Source organism: Oncorhynchus nerka, linkage group LG4 (genome assembly GCF_034236695.1).
Source record: "Oncorhynchus nerka isolate Pitt River linkage group LG4, Oner_Uvic_2.0, whole genome shotgun sequence".
Classification (NCBI taxonomy): Eukaryota; Metazoa; Chordata; class Actinopteri; order Salmoniformes; family Salmonidae; genus Oncorhynchus; species Oncorhynchus nerka.
In genome coordinates, this window is record NC_088399.1 from 45,258,242 (window position 1) to 45,284,607 (window position 26,366).

Here is a 26,366-nt window from a genome sequence, read left to right on the forward strand (position 1 = left end):
AGGTTAGTGGAAGAACAGCATCTAGTAAAGATGAGGTTGAGCGTATTGCCTGCCTTGTGAGTAGGGGGAAGGTGAGAGGGTGAGGTCAAAAGAGGAGAGGAGTGGAAAGAAGGAGGCAGAGAGGAATGAGTCAAAGGTAGACGTGGGGAGGTTAAAGTCGCCCAGAACTGTGAGAGGTGAGCCGTCCTCAGGAAAGGAGCTTATCAAGGCATCAAGCTCATTGATGAACTCTCCGAGGGAACCTGGAGGGCGATAAATGATAAGGATGTTAAGCTTGAAAGGGCTGGTAACTGTGACAGCATGGAATTCAAAGGAGGCGATAGACAGATGGGTAAGGGGAGGAAGAGAGAATGACCACTTGGGAGAGATGAGGATCCCGGTGCCACCACCCCGCTGACCAGAAGCTCTCGGGGTGTGCGAGAACACGTGGGCGGACGAAGAGAGAGCAGTAGGAGTAGCAGTGTTATCTGTGGTGATCCATGTTTCCGTCAGTGCCAAGAAGTCGTGGGACTGGAGGGAGGCATAGGCTGAGATGAACTCTGCCTTGTTGGCTGCAGATCGGCAGTTCCAGAGGCTACCGGAGACCTGGAACTCCACGTGGGTCGTGCGCGCTGGGACCACCAGATTAGGGTGGCCACGCGGTGTGGAGCGTTTGTATGGTCTGTGCAGAGAGGAGAGAACAGGGATAGACAGACACATAGTTGACAGGCTACAGAAGAGGCTACGCTAATGCAAAGGAGATTGGAATGACAAGTGGACTATACGTCTCGAATGTTCAGAAAGTTAAGCTTACGTAGCAAGAATCTTATTGACTAAAATGATTAAAATGATACAGTACTGCTGGAGTAGGCTAGCTGGCAGTGGCTGCGTTGTTGACACTACACTAATCAGTCGTTCCGTTGAGTGTAATAGTTTCTACAGTGCTGCTATTCGGGGCTAGCTGGCTAGCTAGCAGTGTTGATTACGTTACGTTGCGTTAAAAGAACGACAATAGCTGGCTAGCTAACCTAGAAAATCGCTCTAGACTACACAATTATCTTTGATACAAAGACGGCTATGTAGCTAGCTATGTAGCTAGCTACGATCAAACAAATCAAACCGTTGTACTGTAATGAAATTAAATGAAAATGTGATACTACCTGTGGAGCGAAGCGGAATGCGACCGGGTTGTTGAGTGCGGAAGTTCTATTCGGTAGACGTTGGCTAGCTGTTGGCTAGCTAGCAGTGTCTCCTACGTTAAGGACGACAAATAGCTGGCTAGCTAACCTCGGTAAATTAAGATAATCACTCTAAAACTACACACTCTAAACTACACAATTATCTTGGATACGAAGACAGCAAAGACAACTATGTAGCTAGCTAACACTACACTAATCAAGTCGTTCAGTTGAGTGTAATAGTTTCTACAGTGCTGCTATTCGGTAGACGGTGGACGTTTGCTAGCTGGCTAGCTGCTGGGCAGATAGCAGTGTAGACTACGTTAGGATGACGAAATACGATAATTACGCAATTATCTTTGATACAAAGACGGCTATGTAGCTAGCTAAGAAGAAATTGCTAAGATTAGACAAATCAAACCGTTGTACTATAATGAAATGTAATGAAATGTAATGAAAAGTTATACTACCTGCGGACCGACGTGCGGATGCGACCGCTCGCTCCAACCCGGAAGCAAAAAGCTCTAAACTGAAAACATAACATGTGCACAATTCATTGAGAGATGGCGCCAACAGATAGGGCAGCTCTGCTTCTCGCTCTTAAGCTTACAAGCATTTAGCTACACCTGCAATAACATCTGCTCAACGTGTATGTGACAAATAAAATTTGATTTGAAAGACAAAATTGATCCACTCGAAGGTGCACATTGCTAGTAGTCTTGCAAATTAAATCAATTTATTATCAATAGTTTCAAATACAGATCGTATTTTTGAGAATGCAAACATTTATTCAAATGGATTAAAACACCACCTTGGATTGAGAAAATATAAAATCATCCATAATCCAATAGTAAAGAAATCAAATACATGATAAACACTGCCAATGAGATCATGATTTGACTGTGAAACCACTGATGATGAGCATAAAATACATAGCCTCGCTACTGTTATTTTATTGTTGCTCCTTAATTATTTGTTATATTTCTTTATTTTTTTATTTTTTTATTAAAACTGCATTGTTGGTTAAGGGCTTGTGGGTAAGCATTTCACTGTATTCTGCACATGCGACAAATACATTCTGATTTGATTTTAAAAGGTTATCATGATCATTACACTAAAATGGAAAGTAGGCTATATAATTTAACACTAAGAAACTACAAACATGAAATATTATGACATCAGTAAATATTATGACATTGAGAAATGAACTTTGCCACCCAGTATAGTATACAGTATTGAATGAAACAAAATCAAAAGTCAATTTACAGTTTACTGTAAAGAACCTTTAGTTGTTTTAGCAAGCTTGTATCTCATGCACCTTGCACATAAGTTACTGTATCTATTTTGAAAAGCCATAGGCTACCTTGTGGAAGCACAAACAAAAAAAGTATAGTAATTCTGCAGCAGTAGAAAGGTCAAATTGTCATTCACCTAAGGTTCAACAAGAAATGATTTACCTTGTGATTATACTAAATGCATGATATTCATATGCTGAATATAAAAGTATGATTTTATCCCTTTACTAACATGTCTCCAGTGGAGGTTGTGTTACTGGATGGCTGCAAGGATGTCGTTGTACTCTGGGGTGTCCGGGTCCATGTACTTCTTATCAGACACCCAGGACTTCAGCCTGGCCTGCTGATTCTGGTCGATGATCCCCTCTTTACTATGGTGATTCAGCATCTGATTGAAGCCAGCTTTATAGTAGAACACCGTTCCTTCAGGAGATAAATCAATGGATCCCAGGTTAAGTTTATTGGGCTTTCCTAGAATAAAAACATAAACAAATTAATAGTAAAACATTCTGTGAAAATTAGAAAAATGTAGTGAAGAATTTCCTATATAAGAAGGACAGACTTAAGGGATAATGCCCGGGAAGCCGGTGTTTGGAGGATACATTGGCACGGGTGTTGTTTAGAACAGCAAACCGTTCTAAATGTTCCATTGCAATACTGGCTGGCAACATTCTTATCCCTTGCTTGCTAGCTAACCAACTAATGCTAAGTTACAGTCACTTCAAAAAGTGCAGCCAGAATAACAGAAAAGTAGCCGCATTTGCATTTGTTTAAGCTGTTTTCTAGTGACATTAATTTGGATACATCCATAACAATGATAATGAGGCACGATTTCGCCTGGCATAGAATATGTGCTCACTCGTCAGGACAATGTTGTTCAGAGGACCTAGCCAACAACACAGCTAAAACAATCACTTCAAACTGAAGCTGGAATGACTGCAAACTAGCTGCACTTCATTTCGTTTGACTTTTTTAAATTGACATTTCATTGTATACATCCATAAAAAAAGATGCTGATTCATTATTTCGACTGGCTGAGAAACACTGCCTGTGTGTCTCGTCCCAACTCCCGACACGTTCATTACCATGGGACAGCTGGAGATTTGAATATTGAAACAACGTTGCAAATGTGGGAGAGACAGACAGCAAGGTTAATACAAATCTTCGCTGTTGAAAACTAAATGTTAGTCGAAAAGAAATGTGAGATAATGTCTAGATGCTTTTATAGTGGAAATCAAGTTTAGAAATTGCCTGGCTGGGCTGATGAGACAGTGGATTGCGCAGTCAGAGTAAATAGGCATTTTAATATCATAGATTTAGCCGGTGGTAACTTGTGGAATAGACATCGGCTGGAATGTGGTTTTAATCAATTAGCATTCAGGATTAGACCCACCCATTGTATAAAGGACAATAATCACCTGCTTTGTCTCTGAGCTGGTCGGAAGCAATAGGATGAGCCATGATGAAAGATAACTTCAGTGATTTCTCCACATCTCCGCTTGCAAGTGTATCCGCCAGCAGCTTCCTATGAGTTGGAAGGCCATGCACAGTGTTGTTAGGAGATTGAGAACATTACGAATAGGGAAGCAGCATAGATAGTAAGTATTCAATTCCTTAAACACCACAAGAATGGAACTTTTTACATTCTAGCTAAATTAAAGGGCTGAAAGGTCTAAGAAGAAGAGGACCAGGCAGAGACCTTGCTGAAATGATATCAAATTAAGTTTGTTTCTGTGTTTTTATTTCAGCCTCGGTTGTGTATCACAGGGAGAAAGGGAAGGGATGGATTGCACCTATATTAATAGATTTTATTTATTTATTTCACCTTTATTTAACCAGGTAAGCAAGTTGAGAACAAGTTCTCATTTACAATTGCGACCTGGCCAAGATAAAGCAAAGCAGTTCGACACATACAACGACACAGAGTTACACATGGAGTAAAACAAACATACAGTCAATAATACAGTAAAAAAAAAACAAGTCTATATACAATGTGAGCAAATTAGGTGAGAAGGGAGGTAAAGGCAAAAAAGGCCATGGTGGCAAAGTAAATACAATATAGCAAGTAAAACACTGGAATGGTAGTATTGCAATGGAAGAATGTGCAAAGTAGAAATAAAAATAATGGGGTGCAAAGGAGCAAAATAAATAAATAAATTAAATACAGTTAGGAAAGAGGTAGTTGTTTGGGCTAAATTATAGGTGGGCTATGTACAGGTGCAGTAATCTGTAAGATGCTCTGACAGTTGGTGTTTAAAGCTAGTGAGGGAGATAAGTGTTTCCAATTTAAGAGATTTTTGTAGTTCGTTCCAGTCATTGGCAGCAGAGAACTGGAAGGAGAGGCGGCCAAAGAAAGAATTGGTTTTGGGGGTGACTAGAGATATACCTGCTGGAGCGTGTGCTACAGGTGGGAGATGCTATGGTGACCAGCGAGCTGAGATAAGGGGGACTTTACCTAGCAGGGTCTTGTAGATGACATGGAGCCAGTGGGTTTGGCGACGAGTATGAAGCGAGGGCCAGCCAACGAGAGCGTACAGGTCGCAATGGTGGGTAGTATATGGGGCTTTGGTGACAAAACGGATAGCACTGTGATAGACTGCATCCAATTTGTTGAGTAGGGTATTGGAGGCTATTTTGTAAATGACATCGCCAAAGTCGAGGATTGGTAGGATGGTCAATTTTACAAGGGTATGTTTGGCAGCATGAGTGAAGGATGCTTTGTTGCGAAATAGGAAGCCAATTCTAGATTTAACTTTGGATTGGAGATGTTTGATATGGGTCTGGAAGGAGAGTTTACAGTCTAACCAGACACCTAAGTATTTGTAGTTGTCCACGTATTCTAAGTCAGAGCCGTCCAGAGTAGTGATGTTGGACAGGCGGGTAGGTGCAGGTAGCGATCGGTTGAAGAGCATGCATTTAGTTTTACTTGTATTTAAGAGCAATTGGAGGCCACGGAAGGAGAGTTGTATGGCATTGAAGCTTGCCTGGAGGGTTGTTAACACAGTGTCCAAAGAAGGGCCGGAAGTATACAGGATGGTGTCGTCTGCGTAGAGGTGGATCAGAGACTCACCAGCAGCAAGAGCAACATCATTGATGTATACAGAGAAGAGAGTCGGTCCAAGAATTGAACCCTGTGGCACCCCCATAGAGACTGCCAGAGGTCCGGACAGCAGACCCTCCGATTTGACACACTGAACTCTATCAGAGAAGTAGTTGGTGAACCAGGCGAGGCAATCATTTGAGAAACCAAGGCTGTCGAGTCTGCCGATAAGGATGTGGTGGTTGACAGAGTCGAAAGCCTTGGCCAGATCAATGAATACGGCTGCACAGTAATGTTTCTTATCGATGGCGGTTAAGATATCGTTTAGGACCTTGAGCGTGGCTGAGGTGCACCCATGACCAGCTCTGAAACCAGATTGCATAGCAGAGAAGGTATGGTGAGATTCAAATGGTCGGTAATCTGTTTGTTGACTTGGCTTTCAAGACCTTAGAAAGGCATGGTAGGATAGATATAGGTCTGTAGCAGTTTGGGTCAAGAGTGTCCCCCCTTTGAAGAGGGGGATGACCGCAGCTGCTTTCCAATCTTTGGGAATCTCAGATGACAAGAAAGAGAGGTTGAACAGGCTAGTAATAGGGGTGGCAACAATTTCGGCAGATAATTTTAGAAAGAAAGGGTCCAGATTGTCTAGCCCGGCTGATTTGTAGGGGTCCAGATTTTTCAGCTCTTTCAGAACTTCAGCTGAATGGATTTGGGAGAAGGAGAAATGGGGAAGGCTTGGGCGAGTTGCTGTTGGGGGTGCAGTGCTGTTGACCGGGGTAGGAGTTGCCAGGTGGAAAGCATGGCCAGCCGTAGAAAAATGCTTATTGAAATTCTCAATTATGGTGGATTTATCAGTGGTGACAGTGTTTCCTATCTTCAGTGCAGTGGGCAGCTGGGAGGAGGTGTTCTTATTCTCCATGGACTTTACAGTGTCCCAGAACTTTTTAGAGTTAGTGTTGCAGGAAGCAAATTTCTGCTTGAAAAAGCTAGCCTTGGCTTTTCTAACTGCCTGTGTATAACGGTTTCTAGCTTCCCTGAACAGCTGCATATCACGGGGCTGTTCGATGCTAATGCAGAACGCCATAGGATGTTTTTGTGTTGGTTAAGGGCAGTCAGGTCTGGGGAGAACCAAGGGCTATATCTGTTCCTGGTTCTAATTTTCTTGAATGGGGCATGTTTATTTAAGATTGTTAGGAAGGCATTTTAAAAAAATATCCAGGCATCCTCTACTGACGGGATGAGATCAATATCCTTCCAGGACACCCCGGCCAGGTCGATTAGAAAGGCCTGCTCGCTGAAGTGTTTCAGGGAGCGTTTTACAGTGATGAGTGGAGGTCGTTTGACCGCTGACCCATTACGGATGCAGGCAATGAGGCAGTGATCGCTGAGATCTTGGTTGAAGACAGCAGAGGTGTATTTAGAGGGGAAGTTGGTTAGGATGATATCTATGAGGGTGCCCGTGTTTAAGGCTTTGGGGGTACCTGGTAGGTTCATTGATAATTTGTGTGAGATTGAGGGCATCAAGTTTAGATTGTAGGATGGCTGGGGTGTTAAGCATGTTCCAGTTTAGGTCGCCTAGCAGCACGAGCTCTGAAGATAGATGGGGGCAATCAGTTCACATATGGTGTCCAGAGCACAGCTGGGAGCAGAGGGTGGTCTATAGCAGGCGGCAACGGTGAGAGACTTGTTTTTAGAGAGGTGGATTTTTAAAAGTAGAAGTTCAAATTGTTTGGGTACAGACCTGGATAGTAGGACAGAACTCTGCAGGCTATCTTTGCAGTAGATTGCAACACCGCCCCTTTAGCAGTTCTATCTTGTCTGAAAATGTTGTAGTTTGGAATTAAAATTTCTGAATTTTTGGTGGTCTTCCTAAGCCAGGATTCAGACACAGCTAGAACATCCGGGTTGGCAGAGTGTGCTAAAGCAGTGAAAAGAACAAACTTAGGGAGGAGGCTTCTAATGTTAACATGCATGAAACCAAGGCTATTACGGTTACAGAAGTCATCAAAAGAGAGCGCCTGGGGAATAGGAGGAGCTAGGCACTGCAGGGCCTGGATTCACCTCTACATCGCCAGAGGAACATAGGAGGAGAAGAATAAGGGTACGGCTAAAAGCAATAAGAATTGGTCGTCTAGAACGTCTGGAACAGAGAGTAAAAGGAGGTTTCTGGGGGCGATAAAATAGCATCAAGGTATAATGTACAGACAAAGGTATGGTAGGATGAGTACAGTGGAGGTAAACCTAGGTATTGAGTGATGAAGAGAGAGATATTGTCTCTAGAAACATTGAAACCAGGAGATGTCATTGCATGTGTGGGTGGTGGAAATAATAAGTTGGATAAGGTATAGTGAGCAGGACTAGAGGCTCTGCAGTGAAATAAGCCAATAAACACTAACCAGAACAGCAATGGACAAGACATATTGACATTAAGGAGAGGCATCCTTAGTCGAGTGATCAAAAGGGTCCAGGGAGTGGAGAGGTTGGTTTGGGGGTCACGGCGATTTAGACAGCTAGCCAGGACATCGGTAGCAAGCTAGCATAGGATGGAGGTCTGTTGTTAGCCACCTCTTGCGTTCCGTCAATAGATTAGTGGAGTTCCGTGTTGTAGAGGGGATTAGTCCAAATCACACAACAACAAAAAAATAAAAACAATAGATATAGTTATAGAGGCCCAAGAAGAAACATGTTAATAATAAAAATAAATAAATTGTCCGATTGTCTATTCTGAGAGCATCCGGTAAGACAGCTAACGGTTAGCAGGCCGCAGATGGGCATTCAGGTAACGTCGCGACGGAGGAGCCAGCCGGATCTCCTTCGGGTAGATAACGTCGGCAGTCCAGTTGTGAGGGCCCGGAGGGGCTCCGTGTAGGCAGTAAACGGGTCCGGATAGGTGACTGCAGCCCAGGAGTGATTGACGGAGCTCAGGAGTGGTTGACGGAGCTCATGCTTGCTCCGGAGTAATTGATGTTTGCTCCGAATCGACGAAAGCAGATAGACACACGGATAGCAGCCAGCTAGCTGTGGGATCCGGGAGTGAATGTCCAGAGAGCAGTTGAAATTGGAGAGAAAAAAATCGGTCCGGTATGTTCCGTTCGAGCCGCTGCGCTGCGCCGTACAAAACTGGCGATAGATTTTCGAGTTAAAGGATAGCTAATGACCACAAACCGTTTAGCTGAATACGAACGAGTTGCCAGTAAAGAAGCTAACTAGCTTCTGGCTAGCTTCTTGGAGGATTGCAGATTTGATTGCAGATTTGAGGTAAATAATACGTATTTATACATATCAATTGGTGAGGCAGGTTGCAGGAGAGTGTATTGAAGATGAGTTGATGGAAAATAAAAATAAAATGTATGTGAAAAAAAAGTTGTAAATATATATATATACACGACACGACAAGACGAGGACAAAAGACGTCTGAACTGCTATGCCATCTTGGAAGATAATTCACCTGCAGATGACAGATGTCTTACTCCTTCCAGTGGTTAGAGCATTCCTGTGATGCTGTTTGAGAACCCGCATTGTGAGCAGGTTCCCTCCATTTTGATCTGATTCAATGCTGTTTATCATATCATAAAGCTTCGGATTCTTCTGTTGCAGATTTTTCATCTGAGATTTTTGGTCTCTGGCCAGCTTCAGGGAATTCTTTGGTGGAATATGGTCTGCCTCCACAATGCCTCTTTCCCCCATGTTGTCAGAGAAAAGTTTGGTGTTTTTGACGCTGATGAGGGAATAGAAGAGAAAGGGTTGTACTATGGAAGTACAATTCAAGTAAACACATCTATTTACACAATTTGTATGTCAATGCTTTATGAATTATTATATACATTTCTGGTCTTAATAATATATTCAAGTGTAAAAATAATGCAGGGTCATTATAATAACATTGGTAGATTTGAACAATGCCCATATAAAAATGTAAACAATTATTATGCTAAAATACCTTTTGTAAGGACCAACTAATCCAAGGTTGTACGTAAAGGCTATGTCATACTCATTTATCCCCGAGGAACTATAAGGACAATTCTTCATGGGCCTGATATCATGTTCATATTCCCCATCATTCGTCCGTTTTCTATTCCTGGCCCCTCCAACTATAGCATATTTTCCATGATTTTTCTCAAGTGCATCATAGGCCTTCTGGGTTTTAACCATTTCACTATAAGCCTGAAGGCTCCCTTTAATCTATGGGAAGACATAACAGGTATCAATAACTCCAATTACTCCACAACCAAGGTTAAAGATGCAATATGTTATATTCATTTATTTTATTCATACAGTTGGTATCTACCAATCATCTTAATTTCCTAGTGTTCTTTCATCGGATTTGATGAAAATGGCATATTTCAGAAAGTTACTTAGTTTAAGAATTATTTAAACTATACGTAGACATGAGTAGGCGTACAGTACCTGGTCTTTAACATTGTTTCGTAGATTCACAGCTTGACTTGTGATCTCATCCTCTGACCTGTTAGATGTTGCCTGTGCTAGGGCATGGTACAGGCAGTTCTTGTTTTCTGAGCGCACAGGGATTACTTTGCCATCTTGGATGATGTCAAAGTGACCACTGTATGGACTTTCAACTCCTTGGATTCTGTCTTTTGCTTTAGAGAGGATTCCGTCCTCACTGAAAGAGCAGAAATAAAGAGCACCATTGGTTCTCATTAATGTAGTTCTAATGGAGAGATCCTAATTTTGGGAGATTTGCAGTATTGTTGATGAAGGTCTACCAAACAGTTTAGGACAAATACCTGTGTGTTTTCTCAGGCTCTTTGGTCAGCCGTAGAGTGATTTGGCCGGCTGAGCTGTTCGTTCCCGGGTAGGACTCCTCTGAGAGCGTTTTCCCATCTTGATCCACCACTTTGAACTGGATGCCTTTACCATGGAGCAGGTCACTGTTTGTGAGGACATAAATGTCCAGGGCCGAGGCTGGTCGATTAACATCACCAATCTTCTCTGCATAGTCCAGAAGTTCTTTTGTTTCAGTCTCTGACAGAGCTTTCCCAGTCTTCTGACTGGCTGACTTCATATCATGTTTATGCTGCCGGTCCTGGAAAAAGGCCTCAGTTTTGTGTCTGCCAAGTACATTGTCAACAACTTTTCCAGTAACTCCATTGAGCTTCTTCTTGAATGTTCCCGTCACAAAAGAGGACATATGACCAGCACAAGCATCTATGAACGCTTCGGAGACACTTTCCGAAATGGAGCTTAGGAACTCATCCTTCAGGCGAATCACATCTGGTAAATCATGTCTGCCATCTTGGTCATACTGCTCCACATATCTTTGCTGCTCTTCAATTTCTTTTTTTAATTCGAGGACAAATATGTCATTGATAACATGTTCTGTAGGAATAGACCGAATCATTTGGACCAAGGTTGTGGTGTGTTTAGCTATTTCTACACTTATTTGGACTCCTTTTGCAATAAAATGTGTTCCACTTTTTGCCACAAGGTCAGTTGCATTATTGCACACCTCAGAGAGTCTGCTGATAACATCACTGACTTGGGATGTGGTGGCATCAGTCATGAGGCCAGGAATAAGTTCTTTTGTCATAACTTGAACTAAATCTTTTGTTTGTTGTTCAAGCTTTGAGTCAATCTTATAGTTGCTGCGGTTCTGCAAAGCTCCTTTAGGTACTGCAGAGCTAATGTATTCAGTGAGACTAAGATCTAGTTCGGCATTCTTTTTGACTGTTGAATTGACCATGTCTTTGAAAGCTTTTTCTAAAATTGTTTTAAAGATGGCCCCAATTCCAGCATCAATGACGTAGTTTATTCCTGCGTTTACACCCTGCTTCCCTAGCTCCTGAAATGCGTACTTGGTTGCGTGTTTTAGAGCCATCTTCATGTTTGTAGGGGATGCCAGTTTATTCGTTGCAGTCTTAATTGTTGCTTTGGAGATAGACTTTGCTGCTCCTTGTGCGGACTTGAAAACATACTTTCCTGTGCCAATGATATCCTTTGCAACAGATGAGAGTTTCATAGTACCATTGAGGACTTTATATGCTGTGATGGCAACTTTTTTAATGGCGCTGAACCCTGCGGAGAGCAGAGACATCCCAATGCTGATGCTTTTGGAGATGGCCCATTGTGCCCAATCGAATGTGCCCAATATCATGCCAGATATCCCTTCAATCATGTCAGAGACTCCTTCAGAGATGAGTGTTAAGCCAATCTGGGTTGCAGAGCCAAACGACAGGGCACAAACCAGAACTCCAAGGATGACCTGACACATACCGATGAAGAAACAGATCAAAGCGTCAAAGCTGAACTCTGGCTTCTTTTTCACCTCAAACACAATGCTCAGGCCATTGTCATACAAGGCCGTAAGTTCATTTCCTGTGATGTAGTCTTGATTTTCTGAGAGGCTGTACACTGAGGATACCTCTGTTATGGCTGTGCCTTCACCCTCAAGCTCTTTAAGTTTATTTACTGCAAGGTCAATGTTAAGTATCCAAGCTTTGTGAATGCTCATCCTGGAATCTATTTGCTTTAGAAAGTTGCATTCTCCTTCATGATGTGGTTCAAAGTTGCCTCTTGTGGCAATCTGAAAAGAAACCATGGTATTTGTGGTTTCTGACAAGTAAACATCCACAGATGTCTTTGCCCTTTCCAGTAATTTCCATGCCTCGGTTTTGTAGCCATCTTTTCCCATGTTGATGGTGATGAAAGCTTGGTTGTACATTGCCACGGCACTGTAAAAAGGGTCACATTCTTCAACATCTTTCCAGTAGGACTTTGCTTCATAGTCACACTTACTTTTGTTGCGGAGGTGCAAGTCTGTTCTGCCGGTAGCCTGCTTAATGTGGTCATAGAAGTTTTGACTTTTTCCATTCAGCAGCATGTTGCCCCTATTTGTGATATGCTCAAGAAGGTCTGCTTTAAGAACACTGATATCTTCGTGCTGACGGATGTGCTCCTCGTGAAGGGTAAGCCACAATGACCATGTTTCTTTCAAAGCATTGAGTGCAGGCTGGTAATCAAACTTAGGGCCTTTTTCTTTAAAACACTCAGGGACATCATTTGGCCCCATTCCTGACAGGTCATCTCTCTCCTGTTTTGTGAAGTTGCCATGAAACTTGTCAAGAAATTCACAAAACGTGCCAAACAGGTCCTCTTTAATTTTTATTTCGAGAAGCTCATCTGTCTCCATATCTTTGATGCGTTGGACTTCGTACTCCTCTCTCAATTGTCTCATGATCTCCACAGGCTGGCCCTGGTATGCTGGGGCAAGGTTATCCCCACAGAGGATCATCTGGACCATGCCCGGGTTTCCCTTCCGACCAGTTCTTCCAAACACCTGTTTCTCCACTCTGCGACTCCCAGGGTAATGTGTCAGGAGGACGAAGAGGCCACCAAGTATGTTGACATCCTGATCAACCTTGATATCAGTTCCACGACCTCCTAGATTTGTGGCTATGATTACATGTCCCCCTCTGAATTTGGTTCTCTCAATGTTGTGTTTCTCACTGATTGTGTATAATGTGATGGGGGGATGTGGATTCTCGCCCTCTATTTTCTTCAGAAGCTCGTTTGCGGTCTTGACATCTTCACATACGACCAAGACAACCTGACCACTTTCTGCCACCCTCATTGCTGTCTTACAGAGGATGTCCATCCACTGGGCTTGCCCACTGACCTGAATTGCTGGAAGCTCAACAACCTTCTTATGGCGATGAGCTGGTATTATGTAGCTGTCTGTTTCGTAATGCCTTGCAAGGAAATCTTTGTCGGCATCACCCCCTAATGTCCCAGACACACCAAATATCCCATTCCCTTTCAGGTACTTTTGAAAGTAATGGAAGTTTGAAAGGTAATTAGTCACATTGGACAAAGGAGTGGTTGCCAGCTGGTGTTTCATCTCCAGAAACTGCTGCAGGCCGTCCCCCCAGCGTTTGTTCTTCTCTAACACTCCACTGGCCTGGAAGTCCACTGGGATGATAGCATGGTAGAGATGCTTGTCTCCGACAGCTTCCAACGTCTGATCAATCATGTACTCTCTGCCTTGTGTCATCATGATGGCTTTCAGGGCGTTTTCCACAAAGACTGGTAACTGATTCTCAAGGTACTTCTCAAGGAAAGAGGGGATCACAAGAAACTCTGAGTTTGACTGAGAGCTGCCAGAATATTTGATTTTAGACTTCAGCTCAGAGACTGTTGCCTTAATGAGTTTGTCTTCAGGTATGATCTCGCTGGCTCGTCCATTCTCGAGGAGAAGCATTTTGATTTCCAGGATATCAGGGTTGTTGTGCAACTTTTTCTCCTCAACCAGCACGGCTTTATTGTTTGTCACAGAGTAACAGTCAATGGCCACATCATTCTCCAGTGCTTTCTCCATTATGGTGAGCAGATCACACTGTTGAGTAATTCCAACTTTGGCCAAGAATGTATCAACAGTTATCCTGTTCTCCATTGAATCGTCATTCTCTGTGTTCTCTAGAGCATGCATGAACATATCAAAATCTTCATCTGAATAGATACCCAACTCCACTCCGGCTTCCAAAATGTGAAATTCAGAGAATTCTTTAGATGTCGCTGGACCGATAACAGCTAACTTTGCAGCCTTGTGAAAATGCTGGATTCCAGTTGCCCACTCAATCTCTCCAGTATCTTCCATCTCAATTGGCTGACACATAGATACCATGGCCCATATGCTAGCAAGGACTTGTCCGAGGTGCCTCAGGCCACTTGCCTCGTGGGATAGAAACGTCACCTGAACTCCATTGTCCAAGGTCATGTAGTCCACTTCATCCACAATCACCATGTCGAACCTCCTCTCCCCACGTGTGGTGTCCTTCTCGAATTCCTGCCTCAAAGCGTCTGCTGCAAAGCTGCCAACGGTTCCGTAAACTAATTGTTTCCTGTAAGCCTCCTGTAGCATACTATCCCTGCTTTCAGGGGAGCTTCCCTGTATCTGTGGTGGTGGCACAACAGAGGATGTGACACCAAACATGTCATACAGTTTCTTCCACTCCTCTTGGTCTCGGCGAGCAAGGACTGGAGAACTGGTCACAACGTCAACCTTAGTGCCACGGATGGCCTGGATGGTGGCAAACATAGCCAAGATGCAAGATTTTCCTTCACCTGTGCCGATTTCCAGAAGGATACCTTTTTTCCCTGTTAACTTTGGTAGAAGGAGCATGAGCAGTGATGCCAACTGAGTGAGTCGGGAAAGTAGCCTTCTATTTTCTCAGCAGTGAGCAGTGATTCCAGCGGAGTGATGCTAGGAAAGTAGCCTTCTATGTTCTTACCGTTTTGAGTGTAAATGGTTGAGCAGTCTTGCACAGCAATAGACATCCTTATTAGGACCTCCTTGAGAACAGCAAGGTCAGGGTTAGTAAAATCCAGTGACTTGATCATCTGCTTTGCTTCCTCTATCTTTACCTGATCCAAGTCCTCCTTTGCATGTTTTGGAAGTTCCTCTGTCATATATCCTAGAATTTCCTTCATTATGGACAATATTTTTTCTGGGTACTTTTCATTTTGCATTTCATTCACAATGGTGTCGGCATCCTTGTCTCCTTCTGCCTCAGCATACCATTGTAGAGACTTGACAGGGTCTTTATCTTTCAGGGCAGAGAGAGTAGAGAGAAGATCCAGCTTGTTTGTCTGCACAGTATGAAGGATTGAGGTTGCTAACTCTTGGTTTATGCCTGAAACACCTCGCAAAAAGAGCAGAATTTCTGAAGGTGTCCAGATCATGTTGAAGAGAATTTGACTAAGGAGCCCCTTGTTTTTCTCTGACACCTCTGTGAACACGTCAAGAATGCTCAGAACAAGTTGTTGAGCCACTGTGGGATTTGTGCTGTACAGCTGTTCAAGAAGACGGATGAGAAAGTCATACTTCTGGTCACAGTCAGGTAGTTGGTCCTCTTTACTGTCTGTGTCCGAGTCATTGGTCAACGTTAGATCTGTCACAGCCGTGAGGATGCTAAAACTGCTCAGTGAGCGATTGCTCTCCTTGGCTGATAGCACGATCTATGGTCAACTGACACCAGATCGACAGTTGAGGCTCTCCAAAGTATTTAAAGGTTAGTTCATTCTGAAGATTTTTCATTCGGTTTTCAAGCTTGTCCTCTTGCATGCCTTTGTCTTCAGTGATCTCGTATTTCTTCAGAAGATCTTCAAACTTATTTTTCAAGTCCCCTGGCTAGAATGAAATGGTCCCAACGCAAAAAAATTGCAAAGAAAATGAATATTTTAGTACAGATGCACTAAAAGATGTATGTGTCATACTATAAACACTTTTTCTATTAGTGGTGTTTCCATGTAAATTGGCAACTGTATGTAAATATGAAAAAACGGTATTTTCAGAAATATATAATATGTTTATCATTAAGTTAACACAACATTTATGTGAAACACAAAATCATTCATGCGAAATAAAACCCATTCTACAACCCTTTATTTAATATCTCTTACCTCATCCCTTCTGATTGCTGCAGCGTCATCTTCTATCATCTGGTGTAGTACCTGTGTACGCTGGTGATGGCGCTGTTGTCCTTTTAGTCTCAGCTTCTGTCTCAGCTTTTCTCGTCCCTTTGACACCTTCTTACCCGAAAGTTCGCTCTCCCTTTCGATTTCTTGCTGGATCGTCCTCTCCCTCTCCAGTTGCTCCTGGCGCCTCCTCTCCTCCTGCTGTTGTCTTCGTTGCTCCTCCTGTCTTCGCCGCTCCATCTCCTCCTGCTGTCGCCTTTGTTGCTCCTCCTGTCTTCGCCGCTCCATCTCCTCCTGCTGCTGACGGATACGGTCTTCCTCTTGCTTCCCTGATGGATGAATACAAATGTTGCAAATACTAGTTGCTGATATACGATGTATTGAGGATATATGGTTTATTTAAAAAGGAACATTTCGAACATGATAATGTAGCTCAGCAGATTTGTAAGAATTTACTTACCATAGTTTGGACATGTTGGACTATTAGACTCTGTGTTGCACAACAGCTGAATGAGTGAACGGCCACTGGTTTCTATAATAGTGAATGTTTGACTTCCGTCCTGCTTGTGACTGTTGAACTCATATGAGAAGGAGTTGCTACTGTGATTGTCATATCTTAACTTTAGGTAGCAATGGATCCTCCTAGAGTTGAGTTTTCTTTGTACACTACCCATGCCATGCAACGTGCCACTGCCACCTCCCTGGAAAACAGAAAATCATTACCAGATATACATTTTAAATGTATAAATGTGTAAAGATTCATCTTCAGCGATCCAATTTAATGCTCAACCATTTTTGAGATTTGATCTCAAAATAAAATGTCCAGGTCTGATATTACACTGGTTTTCATTTTGACACAGGGACAATATTGATAAGCGCTCTGGCTTTTACTGCCAACAGCCACTTTCAGGTAGTCCACAATACTTAAAGGTAGTCTATACTCAGCAAAATGGCATTATCATACACACTGGGCGGACTTTATTCATTTTAACAACATCAACAGAGTTCAACTAGTTCAACTAACAACACTGCCATTATTAGTTCAGCTCTTCATAATGTTTACCTTGTGGCATGCCAGCATTGGGAAGAGACAATAATCTAGGTTTATAAATGTCATGATCAGGTATTTCACAGAGCACCTTACAAAATTACATTACTGCCGTTATCAATTACCTTGCCATATTTAAATTCTATTGATTTTGTTGTCTGTAAGAAAGTTTCCCATTCGCAACAGAAGTGTCACAACATTACATTACGTTTTTAACTATCATGATTTTACTGTGACTCAGATACTTACGTCTCCGACAAGTTCGTAGTGCCAAGTGTATGGGGTTTGGTTCCTTATAGACACCGAGGCCCCCATTATTCAAAATCTGAGAATATCAGAGAATATGAGGTAACACTTTAAAATACACAATGCAGACCTATTACTATTCCTACTTATTCATTGTTTATTCATTCTTATTAATAAAAGTTGTATTTATTTATTCATAATTTACCGTGGTTATCGACGGGATTATTTTGAATTTGCAGAGTACAAAAATTATCTTATAGGAAACATGAACTATCTAAATTTGTGTAGCTCCCCGCAGTCTCCGCAAGCATCATTTTTGGGACATAAACATGTCAAACATAAAGTAGCAATAAATGTTTTCTTGAAAATTCTGTTTTCAGATAACTATGATGTGTAATAATGATATACAGTATATCTAATAGCATGACATTTAATATTGCTAATAGTTGTTAACATTTGAACAAACATGACAAGTATGTGTATGTATTGGCCTATTTGATAACTTGTGGTGAAGTCGGCATTAGTGGGACATCAGGTGTAGTGGGACATTTGTGTTTGAGGGTGCTGTACTATAGTAACTTTGCAAGCCAATCACAACAACAATTATTGGGTTGGTTCTGCTTGTGTCCTGTGCATAAAACATTTCTGGTGTCAGCGTTACCTCACTTTAGCGTGTGTGGTCAGGTTTCCTAGATCAGGTGACCTGTTGAAAACAAAAAAACCTGCCATACTATGATACCTTGCGCTAGAATGATAAGTTTGTCATTCTGTCAATTATTATCATTGAACAATCTATCTTTTGGTGTTAAATGAATAGTGATTTGAAACATAATAACCAGTCATGTAAACAGCTTTTATATTTTATGAAAATGAGATTTATATTACTGTCCCACTTCCCGTGAATGGAGTTTGAGTAGTGGAACAGGTACCTTTTTTAACTATGCACAAAATAAACCTTTAATCATTTAAAATGTAATTTCCTTCATTAGATATTCTAAAGTACATTGGAATATGTTGTTGTAGTTGTTCATAATAACTCCAAATCTAGTCTAACTGCTAAATAGGCCAAGCACATAAACCGCATAGGATGAGTGTTATGCAGGTGAGTGAGGACCCAAAAGCGATTTAACAGAAACTTTTAATGTCCAAACAGGGAAAACATAAATCCTCAATCTTTACAGGAGATGTCCAAACAGGGAAAACATAAATCCTCTATCTTTACAGGAGAGTCCCCCTTCTAGTAGTAGAGGAGAATAGCAGGGCTAGCGGCAACAGACTGCTGGTCCCTCCGGGTAGGCGCGGGCCGTAGAGGACAGAGACACCTGCTCACACGCAGCATCTGATGAAGAGGCAGATTACGACAGGACGGGACAAGGGCAAAGCAAACAAGAATCCGACAAGGACAGAAGCAGAAACAGAGAGAGAAATAGAGACTTAATCAGAGGGCAAAAGAGGGGACAGGTGTGAGAGAGTAAACGAGGTCGTTAGGAGAATGAGGAACAGCTGGGAGCAGGAACGGAACGATAGAGAGAGAGAGAGATAGAGAGAGAGAAAGTAACCTAATACGACCAGCAGGGGGAAACGAAGAGAAGAGAAAGCACAGGGACAAGACATAACATGACAATACATGACAATGAGTGGAAGGAATTAAAGGGAAATAAAAAGGGGAGGGAAATAAAGGAAGGACTGGTTGACGGTATTTGCACCGTAATAATTCAATATTAGGCTAAACTGGTTATTGCAGAAGGCAGATTATGCAGTAGTCATGTAGGCCTAAACACCTTACCCTGTTTATCTTAATCAGGGTTAGGGTGAAGGTTAGGGTTACGTGAAGTGTTAGTTAAAAGGGTTAGGATTAGGGGAAGGGTTAGCTAACATGCTAAGTAGTTGCAAAGTAGCTAAAAAGTAGTAAGTAGGCTAGTTGAAAAGTTGCATATTAGCTAAATGTTGTCTGGGATGAAATTCGAACTTGCAACCTTTGGGTTTGCAACAACTTTTGTTTTTACCTTAAGTTAAACCATCTGTCTTATGTAACCATACTAAACATAACATATCATACTAATATCAGTGTCCCGGATTTGACATTGACTATGTTAGGCTAGTCTATGAGACCAGGCTGCCTGTAGAGGTGCTGTCTTTATCAGCACCATACAAGCTGATAGTATTTCAACCACATTAAATTAGCCTCCAAGTCGAACTGAAATATTATCAGAACCATGTTGAGTCGTTTCTATTTCCATAAGACCGGTCCAACTGATAACTTTTTTTTTAGATGTATTGCATTTTATCCCGGTCCCTAAACGTCTTTGATCCGCGAAAGTAGCAGCAATGACAGAGAACTTTACCGATAGAATAGATTGAAGCAATTATTCTATCGATTTGTGACATTATTCTGGTGAGCAAGGGTTTATATAGTCTTCTAGGTTAACACATATTGACAAAAGAGAAGCTGCATGTATCTAATTATAGACAAGTTAACTAACAAATAGTCTCCCAATATGTGGGAAATTATAGAGAGAAACATCTAAATTAGGCATAGATTCGTTCTGCCATCTCTGACTTTAGCCTACGGGCATTTTCTATATTAGTGGGTTAGGGTCGGGCCTCAGATTGTCACTTTATCACATATAGTCAGGCGGTTGCGGATGTGTACAGTTTGCTCACCTGCGCACCACCAATGTAAGCACCTTTATGCGGCGTTCTAGTGGTGTTTAATCTGCGCATGCGCTAGCACCAGCAGAAATGCCTCCCTCTTTCGTGCAAGTGAAGAGTTCGGAACAACTGAAGTAGTTTTCACATGCAAACTTTATATGTCCGAACTCAATCAAATATGCTTCCCAAAAATAACATGTTTTCGGTGGTAGAACGTTTATTTTGATTGGTAATTTTCGGCTGTTATCTGAGCGCCATCAGTTTGCCTGATTTCAGATGTGTCCATGTAAATCGTTCTTCTTGCAATATGCATGTAAACGTTTTATATTTTTTTTATATATTTTTTTTATAACTACTATATTAATCTGACTATCCATGTAACTGTAGCCTACTCACTGACATGTACACTGAACAAAAATATAAATGCAACATGCCACAATTTTAATAATTAGAGTTCAGGAAATCAGGAAATTTAAATGAATTAATTAGGTCCTAATCTACGGATTTCACATGACTGGGAATACAGAGTAAGCAGGCCATGGAAGAACTGGGACATTTTCAGCTTCCAGTAATTGTGTACAGATTCTTGTGACATGGGGCCATGCATTGCCATACTGAAACATGAGGTGATGGCAACTGATGAATGGCACGACAATGGGCCTCAGGATCTTGTCACGGTATCTCGCTGCATTCAAATTACCATCGAGTGTGCTTGTTGTCCATAGTTTAACTGCAACCATTGGGCACTCTGTTCACAATGTTGACATCAGCAAACCGCTTGCCCACACGGCTCCATACATGTGGTCTGCGGTTGTGAGGCCGGTTGGACATACTGCAATGTTGGAAGCGGCTTATGGTAGAGAAATTAACATTAAAATCTCTGGCAACAGCTCTGGTGGACATTCCTGCAGTCAGCATGCCAGTTGCACACTCCTTCAACTTGAGACATCTGTGGCATTGTGTTGTGTGACAAAACTGCACATTTTAGAGTGACCTTTTAATGTCCCCAGCAAAAGGTGCACCTGTGTAGTGATCATGCTGTTAAATCAGGTTCTTGATACGCCACACTTATCTGGTGGATGGATTATCTTGGCAAAGTAGAAATGCTCACTAACAGGGATGTTAACAAACTTGTGGACAAAATTTGAGAGAAATAAGCTTTTTGTGCATGTGGAAAATTTCCGGAATATTGTATTTCAGCTCATGAAACATGGGACCAACACTTTACATGTTGTGTTCATATTTTTGTTCAGTGTAAGAAACTGAGGAAAGAAATGAGGCTGAATTCATGAAAGGGGAATTTGGGGAATAATAGGTGTTTCAGGGTCAAGTAAAAGCTGTGCAGACTCCTTTCGATAGATTTTCACCCAGACTTTGGAATGTCCCCAAATACATTTCCCAATAGCATGGAGATGGTCTAGTAGAAGGTCATTGACACAAAATGGTAAAAACAGTGTGTTATATATAACCGTCGACAAAGTTACTAGTGCCAGGTGAAGTGGGACACTAATGTATTTATAATGAGAAAATAGTGTCCCACTTCATCTACTGAAGTGTCCCACTACAACTTCAAGCCACGCTTTAGCAAAAGTATGGGTCTGATGTTGTTTTAGTGGTTGTACATAATACATGATCAACTTGTTTCATCATAAAAATGAAACTGCATTGTTGGTTAGTTTCTCGTAAGTAAGCATTTCTCTGTAAGGTCTACACCAGTTGTATTCAGCGCATGTGACTATTAACATTTGATTTGAGATAAGACCTTAATGAAATAAACATCACTTCAGTAGGGGTAGACTGATTTTGATTGTGTACATAATCATCTACCAGAAAGTGTCCCACTCATGCATATATCACCCTACACATAAATAGCCCATTGAAAACAATCCCGTTTCATCCAGTTAGTTTTCAACATAAATCAAAGCCTAAAAAATGAGTTGTACTATGTAGAATAGTCTACACAGTGAACAAGATTTGAACTAACCTTTTCCTCTGCTTTCCCTCTTCTCTGTGTTCAGTCAGCGCTCTGAGAAGGTGAAAATAAGGACTAAAAACACCTCTAACACAGTGAACTTTGAGACACTGCACAGCTTCTTATGTACTTTTCTCTGAAGCTGATCTTGACCTGACACAGCCAATAGCCACAGTGGTTTCACTTTCACATTTCAAAGACCAGCCTCCTTGTTTTACTTTACCCATATACTTGAAGAGGAGAGATTACTGTATTTTTTTTTACAGCTGTTTATGCCCTCTTGCTCTCACCATATATAAGTTTAAAGGATAACATTTTATTAGAGGTTGTGAAAGGTATTGCTCAACTGAGACATTCCAACATGGCGTGTGTTGGTTATGAAAGAAAGAGTGAGGAAAAGGTGTGATGAGAGTCTGGTGTAATCAATATGATTTTTAAACAATTAGAGAACCTGTATATCTCACTTTTTAAATTCAAGTCTGCATTTCACTTCTGTGAAAGGGCCTCTTAAACACACAACGTGCTGAAAGTAAACAGAAGTAAACGGTCCAGAAAGACACTTTAGCACTGTGGTGTAACTTTGTGGTGTAAAACACAGGTGACATGTGACCGTGAACATGTGATGTGATGAGGCCTCAAATAAAAAGCTGTTTAAAATAACCCACTCTGTTCAAATAAATGAGTTGTCAGCAGTTGAAACAATAAGAAAGCTCTCTCCCTGCCACCGTTCAATTAAAAAGTTAAGGGACAGGGCTTGATAAATGTAATCACTCAAACTCAAAGACAAAACTATGGATGCAAACAGGCCATATCTAGCTTTTGGGGGGCCTTAAGCAAGATTTGGTTGCCCACATCTCGTAGGCAAAACGTTTTAGTGGCCCCCCTCTTGGCGGCAGAGAATAAATTGTGCAGTAATAAAGTTTATGTCCGCCAATTCCACACATTTTGCCATGGGGTGTAGAGAAAATGTTGCAGTTTTAAAGCACATATTTTGCAATTCTACATATTTTTCATGGGGCAGAGAGAACATGTCGCAGTTTTAAAACTAATTTCATACGATTCTTCTCATTTTGCCATGACTTATGCCATGTTCATATGATATCTGAGTGACTAACAAGATCAATGTGGGCCCCGTAGAGGTCAGGACCCGTGCCTTGTGTGCCCGGTCAGTAACTTGGCCGTGATTACTACAAGGTTTAGATAACCGACTAGACTAACTTACCTAGCAAATATCAATCTGTAAAATGTTACCTGACAAGGGCTAATTGAGTTACTGTCAGTGACTGACTTAATAGGAAAACTGCTGATGCACTACCAAATGTTGAAATTACAAGTTGTGTATTCTACTATCCCCCCCAAACAGTAAGCTGAGACCCTGACTGACTTCCTGGAGAGAAAAAATATATATGTTTGGGTTGGCACTGGATGCAAGGACTGACCATCCATGATGTCAGTTATAGTTAACCCTTTAAAGCCTAATGTTACATACTGTGTATGCAATATTGTGTTTAAATACCTGGTAAAGTGTCTGTACATGATCAATACATAAAAGGAAACCACTCTTCAAGAATAGATTGGAGATTGGCACTGAAAATTTTTTCTAAAGAATCTTCTCCTCCGAATGCATTCGTATGCTGTCAAAAAGGGGAGTTTCTGAAATTCAATGCATACAAAATGCTCATAAGTGATGCAAACCACACATTTGCATTGATTTGTTTTTGTACCAACATGTTGAGCTTTTTATATATATATATATATGTATACAGTGCATTCAGAAATTATTCAGACACCTTGACTTTTTCCACATTTTATTCTAAAATTGATTAAGTTGTTTTTGTTCCACTCATCAACCATTTTCTCAAATGTATAAATCACTGAAATATCAAATTTACACAAGTATTCAGACCCTTTACTCAGTGATTTGTTGAAACACCTTTGGCAGTGATTACAGCCTCAAGTCTTCCTGGGTAGGATGCTACAAGCTTGGCACACCTGTACTTGGGGAGTTTCTCCCATTCTTCTCTGCAGATCCTCTCAAGCTCTGTCAGGTTGGACGGGGTGCGTCGCTGCACAGTTATTTTGAGGTCTCTCCAGAGATGTTCGATTGGGTTTAAGTCCGGGCTCTGGCTGGGTCACTCAAGGACATTCAGAGACTTGCCCTGAAGCCACTCCTGCGTTGTCTTGGCTGTGTACTTAGAGTTGTTGTCCTGTTGGAAGGTGAAGTCTGAGGTCCTGAGCGCTCTAGAGCAGGTTTTCATCAAGGATCTCTCTGTATTTGCTCCGTTCATCTTTCCCTTGATCCTGACTAATCTCCCTGTCCCTGCCGCTGAAAAACATCCCCACAGCATGATGCTGTCACCACTATGCTTCACCGTAGGGATGGTGCCAGGTTTCCTCCAGACGTGACGTTTGGCATTCAAGCCAAAGAGTTCAATCTTGGTTTCATCAGACAAGATCATCTTGTTTCTCATGGTCTGAGAGTCCTTTAGGTGCCTTTTGGCAAACTCCAAGCGGGCTGTCATGTGCCTTTTACTGGGGAGTGGCTTCCGCATGGCCACTCTACCTTAAAGGTCTAATTGGTGGAGTGCTGCAGAGATGGTTGTCCTTCTGGAAGGTTCTCCCATCTCCACAGAGGGACTCTGGAGCTCTACCAGAGTGACCATTGGGTTCTTGGTCACCTCCCTGACCAAGGCCCTTCTCCCTCGATTGCTCAGTTTGGCTTGGCAGCCAGCTCTAGGAAGAGTATTGGTGGTTCCAAAGTTCTACCATTTAAGAATGATGGTGGCCACTGTGTTGTTGGGAACCTTCAATGCTGCAGACTTTTTTTTGTACACTTCCCCAGATCTGTGCCTCGACACAATCCTGTCTCCACACTCTACAGACAATTCCTTTGGCTTTTGCTCTGACATGCATTGTCAACAGGTGTGTGCCTTTCCAAATCATGTCCAATCAATTGAATTGACCACAGGTGGACTCCAATCAAGTTGTAGAAACATCTCAAGGATGATCAATGGAAACAGGATGCACCTGAGCTCAATTTCTAGTCTCATAACAAAGGGTCTGAATACTTATGTAAATAAGTTATTTATGTTTTTGCTTTGTCATTATGGGGTATTGTGTGTAGATTGATGAGAAGAAAAAACTATTTAATACATTTTTGAACAAGGCTGTAACGTTAAAAAAAATGTGGAAAAAGGGAAGGGGTCTGAATACTTTCGGAATGCACTTTTTATGCATTTTATTTTCCATAAATAAAATAAACAGTAAAGTATTTTTTTGTAGATCGTTGACTAAAAAAATGGCAATTAAATCAATTTTAATCCCACGTTGTAACACAAAAAATATGGAATAAGTGTGAATACTTTCTGAAGGCACTGTATACGTTGTATTCTTCAAGATGCAATGGGTACATATCATTAGTTTATAGGTCCAAACATTTGTAGCAACTGCAGATTGCCCCTTTAAACAGTGAGAACCTGCTGAAGTTGACAGCTGTGGTTGTTTGTGTGCTAATGAGGCTGAGGGGAAGTGAGAGGTGAAAAAGGAACACTTCAGCTTTGGGGTGTATGTTGTCATGGAGGTTATGAAAATAAAGTAGCGTAGGACCTTCACATTTGTATGTGCTGTAGACCTGTAGTTGACAGGAGGGTCATTTGTGTTATTATGACCTTATAAGGGAAGTTACAGGAACTTCAGCTGTGTGTTCTTAATGATACTTTGAAGTAAACACGATTGTTTTTCACTTCATGATCTTGATCTCATCTCTGACTTTATTCATTCCTCCATAAAATTCTGGAAATTCTAGCCGTAAAGAGACGTATGACATAGAAAACAAAATCAACATGAAATAAACTTACTGAATAATGGTCCCTATAACTGTGTACTAAGAAATATGTAAAGTCACAAGGATGAAATCACATTTTTTCTTTAAAGTCCAAGACATAAAACTTTACTAAACCCCCAATCTTGATCACCAACCCAACTTCTAACCATTTTTTTTATAACCTTCAATTTCCTTCACATTGTTCTCACTTTTTTACTATTAACTTGATTTACTACTGTGAGAAAACAGTTGCTTTGATTCTGTGAAAAACATAGGCAATTTGTTTCAAAAGGGTGCTCATTGGGTCCAATAGACTGAGAAGAAAATATTGTGCTGCTTATGTATCAAAAACGGTCTAATGGAAAGTCTGCATATAAACCAAGGCACTCATTTGGGATCTATGCAATTTTGTAAAGGATGCCTCAAATAATTGTGGTATTTTTAACCTCGTTTATTATCTAGCCTATGCATAGAAACACGTACATTTCGGCATATACCTATATTGCCACAACATGAGATTTACTTTGTTGTTATACCAAGAGTATTTTTTTTCCGGCAAATAAGTTTTAGGCATAGTTTTCCGCAGTTGAGTTTGTGTCGCTTTGTTCTCCTGTGTGGATCACAGCGGGGAAACAGAGCGACTCTCTGCAGCTGCGGCCTCTACTCGCGCCTCTCCTCTCCACTCGGCGCAGGCGCGCT

The 26,366-nt window shown here is 41.5% G+C and overlaps 1 protein-coding gene across 3 annotated transcripts; it reads right to left on the minus strand.

Annotated features, from left to right (window-relative positions):
- Positions 1-1,860: 1,860 nt before the first annotated feature.
- Positions 1,861-21,943, minus strand: LOC115116699 (uncharacterized). Of its 3 annotated transcripts, XM_065017579.1 has the most exons (11): positions 21,857-21,932; positions 17,882-18,559; positions 17,224-17,299; positions 16,387-16,627; positions 15,912-16,255; positions 10,241-15,639; positions 9,900-10,116; positions 9,433-9,674; positions 8,941-9,210; positions 3,871-3,977; positions 1,861-2,923 (listed from the first exon to the last, which is right to left on the minus strand). In XM_065017579.1, exons 6-11 carry the CDS (start codon positions 14,629-14,631, stop codon positions 2,706-2,708), a joined length of 5,445 nt encoding a protein of 1,814 aa, XP_064873651.1. In that variant the 5' UTR covers positions 14,632-15,639; positions 15,912-16,255; positions 16,387-16,627; positions 17,224-17,299; positions 17,882-18,559; positions 21,857-21,932; the 3' UTR covers positions 1,861-2,705. The 3 variants fall into 3 exon arrangements, with proteins under 3 accessions (XP_064873651.1, XP_064873650.1, XP_064873652.1); XM_065017578.1 differs by lacking the exon at positions 17,882-18,559 and having other exon boundaries at positions 21,857-21,943; XM_065017580.1 differs by having other exon boundaries at positions 1,861-2,875; positions 17,224-18,559.
- Positions 21,944-26,366: the final 4,423 nt, after the last annotated feature.